Consider the following 18,431-nt stretch of genomic DNA (forward strand, 5'->3'; position numbering starts at 1 on the left):
CATAAACTGCTTCCTCTGCCTAGGAAGAAATCCAGCCATAAATGAAAGATGAGAAGGAAAACACAGAGTTAAGCTATTTGCTTCTTTCTTCCCCTTTCTTCCTTCCTTCCTCCCTTTCTTTCTTTCCTTCCTTTTCTTTTTCCTCCCTCCCTCCCTCCCTCCTTCCTTCTTTCCTTCCTACCTTCCTTCCTTCCTTCCTTTTCTGTTTAAAGGGAGTGACTTGCTAAGGAGACTAAACCAGTGAAAATGGAGGTTAATAATGCATTTATTCAATAAGTCTCAAAGGAAATAATTTCTGGAACAAGGTCTCCAGGAGCTGAAAATCAGTCAGTAGTTATAGAATTTGCCATGGACTGAAGAAGTATATCTTTTCTACAAATATTGGAGGAAAATAAATAAGGATAAGAATGTCTATAGGTATTTGGGGTGCGGGGAGTGGCATAAATCTGCATAAGTATTACACACCAACAGGAATTGAAGGCCTTTATTTTTATTTGTAAAGTAGGAGGTATAACGAATATGATGGGGAAGATGGTCGGGTCAGAGAATTCAAGAGAATGGTATAGGGTTTAGAAAACCACTATGGAATATGGAAAAGGGCACTGATCAGGACCCACAGGCAGCTTTGAGAACATAGTCAAGAATGCAACAATGAATTTACAGTGGTTCAAATTTGTTATGCTGTGATTTTTTTCCCCCAACTATCCTAAGCAGCCTGGGGGCAGGTGTGAAGAAGGTAAAAGGCTGGCTTGGTCCATAGTTGGAGTTTTGGCAGGCAGAGGCAGTCAATACAAGGCAATGAGGGTAAAGGGATTAAAAGCACAAGGACTGATGGAAATAAAAATAATTCTGGGAGGAGCCTGGTCAACTGGAACAGAATGAGGGAGTCAAAAAATTTGAGTTCTATGAGATGGAAAAACAGATGTTAAAGGAATACAGGAGTAAACACATATAAAAAATAAAATTTTAAAGGCATAAATAAATAGAAGTTCTAATATTTTCTTCTCAACTCCAATAGCATCTTATAGATGCCATTCTGGAGACCATGCCCTAGAGGGACAGATATGAGTGATCCACACATCGGAAAGGCATAAAAGTAACATAATTAATAAGCTGCAACTGTGTCATTCAGCTCAGAGAAACGATAAAATCACGTTTCTGACTCTTTAATGCTCTGGACTGAGTCATACTGAAGTTCTATCAAGGTAATGATTCATAAGGAGGTCCTGAAATCTTTGCAACTGCAAAGGAACTAGGCAATGACCATTATAAGGCTCAAACAGTGAAGCACCAGATGCATTCCTACCTCAGCCAAAGAAAATATCCTTAATTGAAGTATAGTAAGAAAAGCCCCAATTTTAAAATCATCAGAGGTTTCAACAATGACATGGTAGAGTTTCTCCTTCCTTAGCCGCAGAAATTGTCTCCTGTATGTTGTAAAAAAAAAAAAAAACTACTTACCTGAATAAAATGTGTTGATTTTGGCAAGTTCTTTTTCACAGGTTTGGAAAAATTTTTCTTCAAACTTGGCAAAATACCTCTTTACTGTGTCCTCATCTGTAACTGAAAGCAAGGAAAACAATATTTAGAGTTCAAAGGCCAACTAGGAAAACTAAGGAAATAAAAATTTAAGTTACTACTTTCTTAGTATTCAAATGACAACAATATATGTATTTCTTTGAAAAAATGAACTGTGAACCATATTAAGAAAAGACTAATCAAAGGCCTCTTCACAGGAACACAATTATTTTTTAATTGAATGAGGTTTTCTAAATCTCTACTATAATAAACTTATAATAGTGGGCAAAATAAGTGTCCATAAACTAGTGTCAGAAGACACTAGCGCAGACTGAGGTGATCAAGGCAGACTCAAGATGTTGGGAGATGAAGTGAATGGGATTCAGCAGAGAGTAGATAAAGTATTTCAGGATTAAGTATTGCATCCGAAAAATGCAACAGAAAATGAAGACATGAATGTATAATGTGTTTCTGGAAAAAATGAGTTGATTGTTCTAACTATATTAAATTGCTATCTACTCATTTTTACTTTAACTGCACCAGACACATAGAAAGAGATGTAGACTGATGGTTATAAATTAGTTAAGTGGGTAACTGTACAAGTGCAGTGATAAACGAACAGTAACTGACACATTCAGGATAAGTAGTGGTATGGATTCTGGCAAACTGGAGAGCACAAGTCCACTTAGCTAGCTGCTGCCCAGGTTGTCAGATATTCCAATTTTTCAGAGAGAAGCCATAAATCTAGATATTTTAAAAACACTGTGTGAGCCAATCAATGCATGTCTTTGCAGGCAGGATCCACTTTGTGAGTTGTCATATAGCATATTGATTTACTGAATCTCGTAATACAGGTCTATATATAGCTTTAGGAAAGCCTAAAAGGTATGTTTCTTGCCCAAGTGAGCTCTGACTAAACTCCAAATGCTAATTGTAATTTAGAACTATCCTATTTCTGGATCTCTGGGGCACTCTAAGTTCGAAATACCTAGAAAAATTATAGGTTCTTTTATGTCCCTAAGATGCTCCATTCTTAGTGCAATCCTGGAAACTCTTAAAACCTGTCCAGTAATGAGAAACTATTTCCCTAAGTAACATGTAACAGGCACGCATGTGCGTGCGCACACACATACACAAACCCATAGTACCAGAGATATTTAAGAAAACCAAAGCTTAAAATGGAGTTTAAAAAAGCATGTTGAATTTATTCATCTTATTTGAATATACAAATGTAACAAAAAATAGCACTACTACTTCTCTATTTCTTATGCTTTAGAAGTGAACAGCTAATGCAGGATTCTATTGATTTGCAGTAAAGAAGGGATGGCTACTTTAAGTTCCTCATGTAAGCTTACTTAGCAATTTAGGTACAATAAAGGCTATAATTGCCCAAGGCCAGTGAGAATTATTTTTTCAAACCATAAAGCAGGTCAAAGATTTTTTTTAAAGCTGACCTTGAGTTAAAGATGTTCCATGGTAACACACGCTGCTTTTTGGGGGAGGGGGAGGGGGGACACTGCATGGCTTGCAGGATCTTAGTTCCCAAGACCAGGGATTGAACTCGGGCTCCGGCAGTGAAAGTGTTGAGTCCTAACAACCGGACAGCCAAGGAACTCTCCATATAATACATCTGGCTATAGCTGATTTAGAATAAGAGTAATATCTTACTCTACTTACCTACTCTTTTTTTTTTAATTTTAATTTTATTCTCTATTGCATTGTTAGAAAAGAAAACCCTAAAGCAAAAAAAATGGGCTTGGTCATATTACTGTTTCCCTATTAACAGACAACTTTCATTAACGTGAAATGATGGAAATAAAGTTGTTCCTCAAAGTGATATAAACATAGTTTCTGTTTAAAAAATAATTTGGGGGACTTCCCTTGTGGTGCAGTGGTTAAGAATCCACCTGCCAATGCAGGGCACATGGGTTCAAGCCCTTGTTCAGGAGGATCCCACATGCCTTGGAGCATCTAAGCCTGTGCACCACAACTACTGAGCCTGCGCTCTAGAGCCCGCGAGCCACAACTACTGAGCCGTGTGCCACAACTGCTGAAGCCCATGCTCCACAACAAGAGACGCTACTGCAATGAGAAGCCCATGCACCACAACGAAGACCCAACACAGCTAATAAATAATAAATAAATTAATTAATTTAAAAAAATTTGGGGGTGAGGGATAAATTACGAACATAGGCCTAACAGATACACACTACTATATATAAAATAAACAACAAAGATTACTGTATAGCACAGGGAACTACATTCAGTATCTTGTAATAACGTATAATGGAAAAGAATCTGAAAAATAATATACATGTATATATCTGAATTACTTTGCTGTATATATGAAATAAACAATATTGTAAATCAACTATACTTCAACTAAAAAAAAATTTCTCACATATATGAATGTTTATATATAGGGTGCATATTCAGCAACATCAACTATTTAAAATATTACCAAGAACCTAGAAACAACAAAAAAATCTAAGCCTCTGAGAAACTGAAATGTATGTAGTAAATTTTATATATTAAAGGATAAACATTCTACCCACAAATCAATGTCATGATTCTTCATTTCCCTGATTTAGAGACTATTTTATCTAAAATACCAGCAATCTCTTATCTAGTTTTCTAGTTCACATATAACTTAATAGCCACAAATCAGAAGAGGGTAGAGTGAGATTACAGCAATACTAAGAAGTAATAGCATACACAGAGAAAAGAGGGGAAAAATCTATAGATAAAAGTAGCAAGAATAGTTGTGTAAAATAAATTAAATGAAGGAAAATGTTTTTGTCATCTCAGATTTCAAAAGACACAGTAACCTACTGTAATTAGAAGTATACTATTGGTAAAGAAATTAGAAAAACACAATAAAAAGAAGAGAATAAAGAGTCCAGAATTAGATCTTTATATACACAGAAAGTCAGATTAAGATAAAATGGTATCAAATCAGTGAGAAAGGAATGAACTATATAGCAAATAAGGTTGGATGAATTGGCTATCCACTTAAACTCCAAGTGGAGTTAAAGAAACAATATCATATATAAAAAAAAACAATATCATAAAATACTACAAGAAATTAAGTAACTCTACACGAAGAAGCCCTTCATAAATAGTACATAAAACAGAGAACATAAAGAGAATGACTGACACTATCACAAAATGAAAAATCTCCATTCCAAAAGATACCACAAGCAAAGTTAAGATGAGCAACAGACAGGGAAAACATACCTGCAACATTTAAAATAAATAATTCACATGCAAAATATATTTTACATAACTCTTACAAATCAATATTAAAGACAGTAAGAAAAATGGGTAAATTAGAGCAATTCAATAGAAAAATACACAATGTACAAGTGAAAGGATGTTCAACATCCCAGATACCAGATAAATGCAACTTTAAAACAATGAAATATAATTTTTCAACCACTGGATTGGAAGAAATTTTAAAACAGTGGTATTATTTTGATAGCGGCAAAAGTAAATGAACACTCTCACTCCCTGTTGGTGGAATGTAAATCTGTAAAGCCTTTTAGGAAGACAGATAGTAGCTATCAAAATTTTCAATGTGTTTAATCCCACATATAGGAAGTATATTCTAAAGGACTCTCTGCACATTATTTTTAATAGTGATAAAGAAAACAAAGTGATATCCAACAAAAGGGGAATACTTAAATAAACTACAATAACACTATATAACACCATGCAGCCATTTAAAAAATGATTTACATACATCTTGGTATTTATGAAAATCCCAAGACACAATGCTGAGGAAAAAATTTAAATAGCAGAATATACACAACATGATCTCATTTATGAAAAAATATGTACATAAATTTTCATATGTACATTCATAGAAAGAAGATTAGAAGGATGCATTCCAAACTGTTAATTGTGGTTAACTCCTTTGAAAGGAGTTAAGTATGAGAGGGACTCTCATATTTTTCTGTTTACACGTATTGTATTGTTTGAATCCATTACAATGAAATGTATTTATGAAGGACAAATTTAATTGTATAAATAAAAGGTATTATTAACTGGAAGAAAAAAGAAACATGTCACATCCAAATCTTTAAATTATACCTAACTGGCACAGCTAGTTGAAAAAAAATCATCAGAATTTTAGAGGCAGATAGAATGGCTAAGACTTTCACTTCAGTTATGAGTTAGTAGGATGTTGATTTACAGAACATGAATTTCTATCATAAGATGCTTCCTAAAACCTATCTGCTGAATAATATTAGAAATCAGTAACTCTAAATTGAAGGAACAGAGAATTTCAGCATTCATAAATTAACTAGTCCAATTTCCTCATTGTATAGGTGAGGAAATATTAAGTGTAGAGAGCCTAGATAGAGGTTTTTTTTCACTCCCTCCAGTAAAATATAAGCTTGATAGAGACTAACTGTACTTTCTTATTGTAAAATAAAGAATATCAAAGTGACTACAATGTGTTACATGGGTGTTATGAACTGAATTGTGCTCTCCACCCAAATTATACATTGAATTCCTAATCCCAATATGACTGGATACGGAAATAGGACACTGAGGAGGTAATAAAGGTTAAATGAGGTCATAAGGGTGGGGCTTTATTCCAAAAGGACTGGTATCCTTATAAGAAGAGGAAGAGACATCAGAGATGTCCTTCTCCCTCCCTCCCCACCTCTCTCCTCTGCACGTGCACACTGAGGAAATGCCATGTGAGAAACAGCGAAAAGGCCCTCTGCAAGCCAGGAAGAAGGGCCTTACCAGAAGAGCTGGCACCTTGATCATACATTTCAAGCCTCCAGAACTTAAAGAACATAAATTTTTGTTTTTTAAACCCTCAGTCTTTACTATTTGTTATGGCAGCTAATAAAATGAACTTAACATGTCCTCATGTCAATTAATCACAAAACTATCAACTAAATAATTAGTCACAAAAGACTAAATTCAGTTCAAAGAAAGCTATTGTAAATAAGTGCAAATTTTAGCAAGATATATCAACAAATATAAGATTAGCATCAAGAGAAAAAAAGGAAGACAAGGGTGAAAAAAAAATCAGAATTGGCAAAGAATGACTCAGAGAGCACTGCTGTAAACAACCCTTTGCTCTTAGTTAAATAAATATTAATTCAGTCAGTATACCAAAGAGAGAGAGAAAAGGAGAGAGAGAGAATGAGTGAGAGATTTCTTCGCCATTTCTATTAAGGTCTTAACTTTACCTTGCATTTGTGGATGACAGATAATTTAAACCACTAGTAACCAAATATCTTATATGTTCCATTCAAACTTTTATTATTATCAATACTTTCAGTTTTCTTAATTTCCAGATCTGAGAGAGATTGAAGGTAAGAATTATATCTTTTTTATCTTTACAGATCCTACACCCAACATAATGTCTGGTACATGGTATGTGCTCCATATGTTAATATTTTTTAATTGTAAACATGAAACATATTTGTTTCATAATAATTTTGAGAAAATTATGATTCTTTATTAAAGTTTAAAAAGACAAAACTCCAACAATTAAATATTTGTGCACAAAAGAATGAAGCTGCACCCCTACCTCACATCATACACAAGAATTGTCTAAATGAATCAAAGATTTAAATATAAAATTGAAAAGTATAAAAGTCTCAAAGGAAAACAGGAATAAATCTTCATAACCTTAGATGAAGCAATGGTTTCTCAGACAAAACACTGAAAGCATAAATGATAAAAGAAAATACTGATAAATTGGAGTTCATCAAAATTAAAAACTTTTGTGTTTAAAAGGGCACTATCAAGAAAGTGAAAAGACAACCACAGAATGAGAGAAAAAATGTGCAAACCACATCAGATAAGAATCTAATACCCAGAATATATAAAGAACTCCTGAAACTCAATAATTAAAAGACAAATAACCCAATTAAAAATGGGCAAAGGATCTGAATAGACTTTTCTCAAAAAAAGTGACCAATAGCATATGAAAACATTTCATCATCATCAGTCACTGGAGAAATGCAAATCAAAACCACAATGCCACTTCATACAAGGATGGCAAGGATGAAGAGAAACTGGAACCTTCATATACTGCTGGTAGGAATGTAAAATGGAGTGGGTACTTGGGAAAACAGTCTAGGAGCTCCTCAGAAAATTATATATAGAGCTGCCATATGATCCAGCAATTCTACTTCTAGGTATATACCCAAGAAAAGTGAAAACAAAAACTTATACATGAATCCCACAGCAGCATTATTCATAATAGCCAAAAAGTGGAAACAATCCAAGTGTCTAGTAACTGATGAATGGATAAACAAAACATGGCATATCCATATAATAAAATATTATTCAGCCATAAGATGGAATGTAGTAGTATTACATGCTACATGGATGAACCTTGAAAATATTATGGAAAGGGAAAGAAGCTAGATACTAAAGACCACATATTATAAAATTCCATTTATATGATATGTCCAGAACAGGCAAATCCATAAAGACAGAAAGTAGCCTAGTGGTTGGCAGGGGCTGGGGCAAGGGGGAATGGAGAGTGATGAAAATGTCTTAGAATTAGATAGTGGTGATGGTTGTGCAACCTTGTGAATATATTAGAAACCACTAAATTATATAGTTTCAAAGGGTGAAATTTTATGGTATCTGAATTAGATCTCAATAAAAATATTTGAACTCCACAGAGTTCAAATAACAGAAACACATTGATAAAGTTTATTTATTTATTCATTCATTCATTCATTCATTCAACAAATAATTATTGTGCCTATTAGATGACAGGCTGTGTGCTAAATGCTAGAGATATAATGATGAACAACATAGATGTAGTTCCTGCCCTCACAGAGCTTACATTCTAATGACAGAGGCAGGAAAAAAAGAAAAAAAAACCCACACAAATAAACGAAGAATTACACACTGCAAAGTATTATGAAGGCAACAAACAGGGGATTGAGATAGAGGGTAGGTACTGGGATGGATGACTATCCTTTTTTGGCAGGGTAAGAGATGGTCAGAAAAGACCTCTCCATAGGAGATGGCATTTAATCTGAAACCTGAACCTAAAAGATAAGAGCAAGAGCAAAATGATTACCAACAGAAGGAACAGCACATTAGGAAAGAAACTCAGGTACGTGAGGACCTAAAAGCAGGTCACAATGGAAGTGACGCATGTGACAGGAGGTAAGGTTAGGGAGGTATATCATCTTCTCTCCCCTCTTCCTCAAGAAACAATTATCCAATCCAAAATGTCACCACCACCAAAGTTAAGAAACTTTGCTTTAAGGCAAAAGAAGCTTTACTATGCTAACATACATTGTTATAATTCTATAAGAAGGGGAAGTAGTATACTGTGTTTCTCAAAGTTATTTACAAGAACACAATCCTTCTTGGGGGTGGAGGGGGAATGGCTGGTGGAAGATGAGGAAGGGAGTGAAGGATATCTATTAAAATTTCCAGAAATATGATTCTGTGGAACACTAGTTTGAGAGGCACAAACTTTAATATTACCACCATCTCTTTACATTTTTATTATATTCCATATGCAATAGTTTCTGTGGCCTCTTAGCTTCTAAAAACTACTCATAAATGAAGATGGCTGATAAAATAAATTAACATGTGACTAGGTTCCATCAAATATAGGAAGAATATTTAGCACTATTGGTTTCATGCCTTTAAGAAAAAAAAAAAAGGTGTTCTGAGTTTTTTTTTAAAGTGTGATTTACAAATTAGGAATAAATAACTTGAAATTCTATTTTTTCCCAAATGCTACTTCATTAACAGATGGGTGAGTTATATAAAGCATATGGCAAAGAAGATTTCAAATATTAAAATGTTACTCTAAAATCATTGGTGTAGTAGAAACAGAACTAATCTGGCGTCATTCATTCAACAAGCATTAAGTTCCTCCCATGCACCAGGCAATGAAGCAGGTGCTAGGGATATAATGATAAACAAAATAACACATAAACCTGCCCTCAGAGATTACACTCTACCCAAGGAAACAGACTTTAATCAAATACACAAATATACAAACTGTAATATGGGTTTTTGAACAAAAAAGTAAAGATGAGAAAAAAACAGCAGTGGGACCAATCTAGTCTGCAAGGGCTGGAGGAGGGGCAGTGTGGGAATCTCTGAAAGTGTCATTTGAGATGAAATCTGACAGATAAGTAAGCATTCACTTAGAGCAGCAGAAGTGCTTCAAGCAGTAGGAACAGCATATAACATGACACTGTAAAAAGAAACGAGCATGGTACATTTGAGAAACTGAAGAGGCCTGTGTGACTGGAATCCAAGGAGCAAGGGGGACAGTGGTGGCAGTTAAGGCTAGACAGGCAACCAGGGCCTTGCAGAACAAAGGACTAGGCTTTTTCCTATTACCAATGAGACATCCTTAAACGATTTTAAGCAGAGGAATAATTGTGATCAGATATGTTTTGTAAATGAGGCGACATGGGGAGACTAATCAGATCTAGTACAGTATGTATCAAATGAGAGATCATGATTGCCTGAACAAGGATGAGGGCACTGGAGACTGAGAAGCAGAGAAACTCAACAGAGATTCTGGAGGTAAAATCTATAGGATTTAGTGACAGATTGGATATGGTTCTGTTACATACTCCCTGTACTGGCTTGAGTAAGTGACTCTCTGGCTCTGTGTTTTCTCTTTGACAAATGAAGGTATCTCAATAGGCAACCTCTAAGTCATCCTCAAGTTCCAAATTTCTTATTCCACAAATAAAGCTGCTAATTTCTGTAAAATCATTCTGAATCCAACTAAGCTAAAGGTGGTCCTAAACAAGACTGTCTGAGCTACCTTGACACTTCATCATATAAGATCTAACTAAATGTATTCTTTAAATGGTCCTGGTAGAATAACAACAAAAAATTCTTTTAATTCACATACAATTGAGTGACATACAATTGAGATGAAATTAATCTCACCAGCACTAACTTAGATATAATTGGAACTATTTATCACCCCAATGAATGACTACCTAATGTCTGGTAGTCAAAAAATACCAATAGATGAAATAGCAATAAATAATTCTAACAAGGGCATAATTCATTAGTAAAGCAAATGGTATATACCAGTGTCTTCAAATGTTTTTTGCTTTCATAACTTCCAAAAGAATTTTGAAAAACTATCTTGAATATTTTAAAGTTATGACAAAAGATTTTGAACACATTTAGTTATAAACAATGAAATTTCTGATGTACCATAATTATTTGCATTTTAAATTAATGACATTGTTTTAAATATAGCTAATGGAATTTAAATGCCATAGCAATATGATAACCATCATCCATCCATTATCAAATACATAATAAGCTCTTCTTTAACATTTGGAAATTTTATGTCATTTCATTTTCTTCTTGAACTTGTATTTTCATTCTACTTAGATTACAAAATTTATTCTAATACATTTTTGGATTTGAAAGTCATTTATTGATTATCTTATTATACTTCCTAGCCATTAAATGTATATAAATGAAAACTTAAATACAAAAACTGTCCGAACCATAAAGCTCAAATATTAAAATTTTCTTCTGGATTGGGCTATTATTACTATTGTTAGAACATACTACATCAATACAACATAAATATGTAATAAGCTTTGATAAATATTAGATATAAAAAGTAAAATGTTATTGGCAAATCTGAAAATAAATTTCATCTTTAAATGGATAAAGCTTTTTCTTCCAATTAGTTCACATATTCATTGATAAATGTCACTTCATTGCTAGAAAGATAAATATTACATTATTTGCTGAAATGAGATATTACATTATTTGCTAGAATATTAAAAATATTATAGAATGAGACAATTAAGAAGCTTTGTTATCCTTCTTTTTCATCTTATAGATGTAAGTTCTGAGAAATCTTGTTCACATAAATAAGTACACTGGATGAAAGTATGTTGTAGCAATGTCAATTCTTTGAACTTCTTCCAAGTGTTTTCCAAAAACAACACAGGGATTTATTGTTAAAAATTAGTTTTATTAATATATAAGGTGACAAGTCATTCTTCAATTTCATTGAAAGTGATCTGAGTTCCAAAAGGTTTGTTTCCCTGTTAGTCACTCATTTTCTCAACACCTACACCATCTGAGTATTTCAGACCACTTCTTTGTTTGGGGGGCCAGAGAGGCAATTCAGATTTAATAAGAAACAAGCCTTTCTTTTATAAAATCAGAGAAAGGCCATTTGAAAGGGGACTCCTGGACAATTGCCTGGCAATTACTCAGGCAAATCAATTTCAGGAATTAGTATATATGGACGATCTGGAAATGGATTCCCCTAAAAGACAGTAAAAATAACTTTTTTCCAGCACTCTTCCTTCATTTAATCAACATGACAAAATACTAATTTGTATACAGATGATATGTTTAAGGGAATTATTTATTCTTTACTGAAGGACCTCCATTTGCTAATTCTGTTAGTCTAATTACATCATATAACTAGAAAGTATATGCCACTATTTAAAGCCACTTTGTTAATCAAATCTATGTAGTTTAAATCTACCGTTAGCTGAATTATTACTAATCATAGTTTTTTCACTTCTGTAAAGCAAAAGGTCATATACGACGGTGAGTCTAAAATTATCTGTATTCCAGTTATATTAAAACTTCTGTTGGCCACACTGTCTTATCAGTGCTTTCCATTCAAGGCTAATGTCTTCTCAGTCACTGCTGTGCAAGTGTGAACGTGTTACATCAGTTCATTTGTAACTGCACTGTGAACAAAAATGGATACCCTGCTTGTGATTTGCACGAAAGAAGAGCAGCGTGCAGTGATTCGGTTTTTGTGGTCTGAAGGTGTACCTGGTGCCGTTATTTATCGAAGACTTCGTGTGCAGTATGGAAAAAGTGTTTTGTTGTGAAGAAGGTCACCTATAGTCCTGATCTTGCTCCATCAGACTTTCACCTGTTTGGTCCCCTGAAAGCAGCTCTACGAGGACCAAGACTCACTTCTGATGAAGAAGTGAAGACAGCAGTGCATTCATGGCTTGCGACTCAGCCTAAAACATTTTTTAATGAGGGAATATGAAAGCTTGTTGACAGATGGACAAAGTGTATTGAAAAGTAAGGAGATTATGTCAAAAAAATGATGTATCTGTCTTTTCTAAAAGTTAATTAGAATAAATGCTACAGCCAGAGTGTAGATAATTTTTGACTCACGCTCATATATTACTGACTGGATTTACTATAAACAAACCAAATACAAAATATCTGATGGTTACCTGAGTTTTAACTGAATTTTCAGTCTTCCTTTTTTTTTTTTTTTTTTTTTTTGCAAAGATGAATACAAGAATTATAAGAATTATAACCACGCTGGTTACTTATTCCAAGAATAAAGTTTTCAAAGAACGATAGTTATGTAGCTATCTCATTTCTCTCTGAAGTGCCAGGCAGGTAGCTAAAGATAGAATGCATTTATAATGACATAACATCAATATTCCAGTCAGATATAAAAAGCTAGGAAACACAGCTTTCTAACAAAAAAGTATTGAAAAATTCAAATATGTTGTACTCTTTGTTAATTCTTTAAGATCCATAAACTACATCTTTGTTGAAAAACTTCCCCAATATTCCCACATTTTATTCTGATTTCATAGCAACATATCAGCTAGGAAAAAATTAAATTCTTAGCTCTAATTATCTCAAAGCCAGAATTTTATATGCTTCCCTCCTCCTCTATATTCTGAGACTGTTCAGTATTCTTCAAATTAGAACAGAAAAATAGCCACTGACACACTCTTCCAATGACTGATAGAAAATTTAAAAAAACACATCCCAGAATCAAACTGAGAAAGATAACAAAGGAAAAGTATATAAAGCAATTAAAATTAAGGAAACGAACTGGCTATTAAAATCAATTTTTAAAAAAGTTTAGTGATTTTATAGGTTTAAATAGAAGATTTGGTAATAGAAGGTGATAAAGTTTCTACTTCCTGGAGGAAAAAAGAACATATTAAATTCAATTAAACCTTAACTAATTTCTGATCCAAAAATTACAGTTTTGGCTCTTAATTACATATACACAAATTTAGCACCTAAACAACTAAAGCATACTTTATAGCTGCATCTCTCTTAAAACAAAACATGGATTAGGGGCTCTAGTCCAAGACGGCAACACAGGCAACTCCTGAGTTCACCTCCTGTCACAGATACACTGAATCTACAGAGGAATTCCCTCTGAAAGAAATCCAGAAACTAGCTGAGTGACTTTTACACATCAGGTGAAGGAGAAAATGCCCACATCACCTATTTGAAATCGTTAGGAAAGGCTAAGACACTCTTGCCATAAACCCCACCCCTGGCAAAGCACCAGACAATCAGGAGAGAACTCCCAACTCCAACTCCCCACCTTCACCCAGAGGAGAGAAGGGGTTGGACCCCACCTCTAAGGAAGAAATAGAAAGCAACACAATAACGGTAGGGTACATTTCAATAACTCACTTCCAACAATGCATAGATCATCCAGACAGAACATCAATAAGGAAACACTGGATTTGAACAAGTTAAACCAGACTTACAGAACATCCCATCCAACAGGAGCAGAATACAGGCATATCCCACTTTACCTTTATTACACTTTGCAGATATTTCATTTTTACAAACTGATAGTTTGTGGCAACCCTGCATTGGGCAAGTCTATTGGCGCCATTTTTCTAACAGCATTTGCTCACTCATGTCTCTGTGTCACATTTTGGTAATCTCACAATACTTCAAACTTTTTCATTATTATTATATTTGTTATGGTGATCTGTGATGTTTGATGTTACTATTTTAATTGTTTTGGGGCACTATGAACCACACCCATATAAGATGGCAAATTTTACCAATAAATGTTGTGTGTGTTCTGACTGCTCAACCAACTAGGCGTTTCCCAGTCTCTCTCCTTCTTCTCCTCAGGCCTCCCTATTTCCTGAGACACAACGATGTCGAAATGACATCAATTAATAACCCTAAAATGGCCTCTAAGTGTTCAGGTGAAAGAGTCACATGTCTCACTTTAAATTAAAATCTAAAAATAATTAAGTTTAGCGAAGAAGGCATGTCGAAAGCCGAGACAGGCTGAAAGCTAGGCCTCTTGTGCCAGTTAAGTCGAATTGTAAATGCAAAGGAAAAGTTCTTGAAGGAAATGAAAAGTGCTACTCCAGTGAACACATGATAAGAAAGCAAAACAGCCTTATTGCTGATATGGAGAAGGTTTCAGTGGTCTAGACAGAAGATCAAACTAGCCACAACCTTCCCTTAAGCCAAAGCCTACTCCAGAGGAAGGCCCTAAATCTCTTCAACTTTATGAAGAGGGGTGAGGAAACTGCAGGAGTTTGAAGCTAGCAGAGGATGGTTCAAGAGGTTTAACGAAAGAAGCCATCTCCACAATATTAAAGTACAAGGTGAAGCAGCAAGTGCTATATAGAAGTTGCAGCAAGTTATCCAGAAGATCTAGGTAAGATAGTTAATGAAAGTCGCTATGCTAAACAACAGATTTTCAACGTAGATGAAACAACCTTCTATTGGAAGAAGATGCCATCTAGGATTTTCACAGCTAGAGAGAAGTCAATGCCTGGCTTCAAAGTTTCAAAGGATGGGGGGACTCTCTCATTAGAGGCAAATGCAGCAGGATACCTGAAGTTGAAGCAATGCTTATTTACCATTTCAAAAATCCTAGGGCCCTTAAGAATTATGCTAAATCTACTCTGCCTGTGCTCTGTAAATGGAACAACAAAGCCTGGATGACAGGACATCTGTTTACAACATAGTTTACTGAATATTTTAAGCCCACTATTGAGACATGCTGCTCAGTAAAAAAGATTTCTTTCAAAATATTACTGCTCATTGACAACGAACCTGGGCATCCAAGAGCTCTGATGGAGATATGCAATGAGATCAATGTTGTTTTCATGCTTGCTGATACAACATTCATTCTGTAGCCCCAGGATCAAGAGTAATTTCGACTTTCAGGTCTTATTATTTAAGAGACACATTTTGTAAGGCTATAGCTGTTATAGATAGTGATTCATATGATAGATATGGGCAAAGTAAATTGAAAACCTTCTGGAAAGGATTCACCATTCTTGATGCCATTAAGAACATATGTGATTAATGGAAAGAGGTCAAAATACCAACATTAACATGATTTTGGAAGAAGTTGATTCCAACCCTCATGGAGGACTTTAGGGGTTCAAGACTTCAGTGGAGGAAGTAACTAACAGCTATAATGGAAACAACAAAAGAACTAGAATTAAAAGTGGAGCCTAAAAGATGTGACTAAATAGCTGACATCTCATGATAAAACTTGAACGAATGAGAAGCTGCTTTTTATGGATGAGCAAAGAAAATAGTTTCCTGAGATGGAATCTAGTCCTGGGGAAGATGCTGCGAAGATTGGTGAAGTGACAATAAAGGATTCAGAGCATTACTTAAACTTAGTTGATAAAGCAGTGGCAGGATTTGAGAGGACTGACTCCAATTTTGAAAGAAGTTCTGTGGGTAAAACAGCAATGCATGCTACAGAAAAATCATTTGTGAAAGTAATAGTCAATCAATGAGGCAAACTTCACTGTCATCTTATTTTAAGAAACTGCCACAACCACCACAACTTTCAACAACCATCACCCTGATCAGTCAGCAGCCATCAACATCCAGGCAAGATCCTCCACCAGCAAAAACAGTATGACCTGTTGAAGGCTCAGATGATGATGAGCATAAATTTAGCAATAAAGTATTTTTAAAATTGAGGTATGTACTTTTTATAGACATAATGCTATTGCACACTTAACAGACTATAGTATAGTGTAAACATTATTTTTTATGCACTAGGAAACCAAAAAGTTGTGACTCACTTTGTTGCAATATTCGCATTACTGTGGTGGTCTGGAAGCAAACCTGCAATATGCCTGTACATGTTCTTCTTAAGCATACACGGAACATTCGCCACGATAGATCGTATGGTAGGCAATAAAACAAATCTTAATAAACTTAAGAAGGTTGAAATCATATCAATCATCTTTTCCAATTTTACTATGAAACTAGTTCTAGTATGAAATTAGAACCTCTATGTCTCAACCTTCTATAACTGTCTTGAACTATATTCAGTTCCCTGAACCAGCCATACTTTTCTTACCTTTGGACCTTAACACAAACTGTACTTCTGCCTGAGCATCCCAAAACTGTTCTTTCTCCAGCCCCAACATTCATATTCACATCATCTCCCTTGTTCCCTGACATTTATCCTCTTCAAAAACCCTTCTCAGAGATATTACTAGCCAGAACAACCCTGAGCATATTTAACATATTAAATTATTGACTGTAAACAGTCTATATCCCTTGGGACAAGTATCAGGTAAATTTCAGACACAGAATAGGAGAAAGGGTATTAGGGAACTCAGTTTTAGGGGGTTAGAAAAGGGAAAAAGCTATAATGAACCTTATGTGTTAGAGTGGAATCAGAGGTATCAGTGTAAACTTATGGTGAGGCTTGTAAAAGATAACAAGCCAGGGAGTGGTATGGTCTGATGCACTTTTAACAAGAAGGTGCAAGTAAAAGAGGCTGAGACTTATTTCTGGAAACAAAGCAGATTAGACATGCTGAGAACATTTCACAGTACAGAACACCTAAAAATGCTCAACAAAATTTAAAAACCATCCCTTACATGTATAGCTGAAAGAAAGTAAGAGACATCTTCAGAGACCCAAAACCTAAGAGAACACACAAATCCATGAAGGAACTGAACACTGAAGCAAAAACCTATCTCAAGGAAATCTGCAGAGACAAGCTAATTAATGAGGTAATAAATTATCTAAGTTAAACAGTATTTAAATATAAACACAGTAAAAAACTCAAAATCAAAATAATTATTTAAAAGAAAGAATACTGAATTAAAAAACCAACAGACATAGATGTCCTTCACCACAGATAATTTGATACACAAGGTCTAAAAGTCAGTCTACAGCCTAGAGCTGAAAGCACCAAAATTGACCTGTTTTTTTCTTTCCAGGTGATCCAGCTATTCTGTTCTTTCACTTCTACGTGCTATCATAACAGCCTTCAATAAATTCCCCTTTTATTCCTTCATTCAACTTCAATTGCTTGCAATGAAAGAACTCAACTGATAATCATTTCTACACAAAGTAGAACATATCATACATCCATGGAGATGAATAATTTCTATCCACATTTTGGATACCTGTTACCAGGTGAATCACAGCACATGTTTAGGGGAATCAAGACAGTATAAGCTTAACTTCTATTACTCCTACTTCTACTACTAAAGTTTAGGCAACTTTATTATACAATTTAGATCTTAAAAACAAATGAGTAAACTCTTCAGTAATTGTCTTAAGGTGACTTAGTTATTATAAACTCAACTCATCTAAACATCTTTTAGCTTTCTTTTGTGTCTTATGCCAAGGTCACTTTTGTGTCTTGGCTGCCGTATTTCTCCCAGGGGCCTGACATTAGCATATACTTATTACTCAATAAGTACTAGGAGAGATCATAATTATTCCAATAAAGATTACACTTAATTTGAGAGTAAGAGGTGTTAATCCAACCTTTGCTTTGTCAACCTCAAAGCAATGATTTTCTCCTTTGCAAAGCAGGAGGACATGCTTTGTGTGTACAGTGTTGCAACTCTATAACCTCCGTATTTAACTCCGAACATGCATTAGTACTTCACTGACTCTTTCATAAGAAAATAAGATCTTTTGTTTAACATTTGGAAAGCATCAAATTAAGGAAAGTTGATATTAAAATATAAATAATTAATACAATATTACTAAGAAGCAACAGGGTGGGAATTCTCCTTTAAAAAAGGACAAACACTATTCACGAGTTTCCAAGACATCAAAATAAAGACATAAAGAAAATCAGACACTCCTAAAACTGTTATTCTTAACCAGAAGTTCACAGATAAACT

At 34.5% G+C, this 18,431-nt stretch overlaps 1 protein-coding gene across 2 annotated transcripts in view; it reads right to left on the bottom strand.

The window, feature by feature from the left end:
• Window positions 1-18,431, bottom strand: part of XPR1 (xenotropic and polytropic retrovirus receptor 1) — a 190,075-nt gene that overhangs the window by 75,072 nt on the left and 96,572 nt on the right. The window contains exon 3 of one of the 2 annotated variants that reach the window (XM_057727866.1): window positions 1,462-1,563. In XM_057727866.1, the coding sequence (XP_057583849.1) occupies window positions 1,462-1,563 (102 nt within the window). The remainder of the gene's footprint in view (window positions 1-1,461; window positions 1,564-18,431) is intronic. The other variant, XM_057727867.1, reaches the window with a different exon arrangement.

Source organism: Hippopotamus amphibius, chromosome 3, assembly GCF_030028045.1.
Source record: "Hippopotamus amphibius kiboko isolate mHipAmp2 chromosome 3, mHipAmp2.hap2, whole genome shotgun sequence".
NCBI lineage: Eukaryota > Metazoa > Chordata > Mammalia > Artiodactyla > Hippopotamidae > Hippopotamus > Hippopotamus amphibius.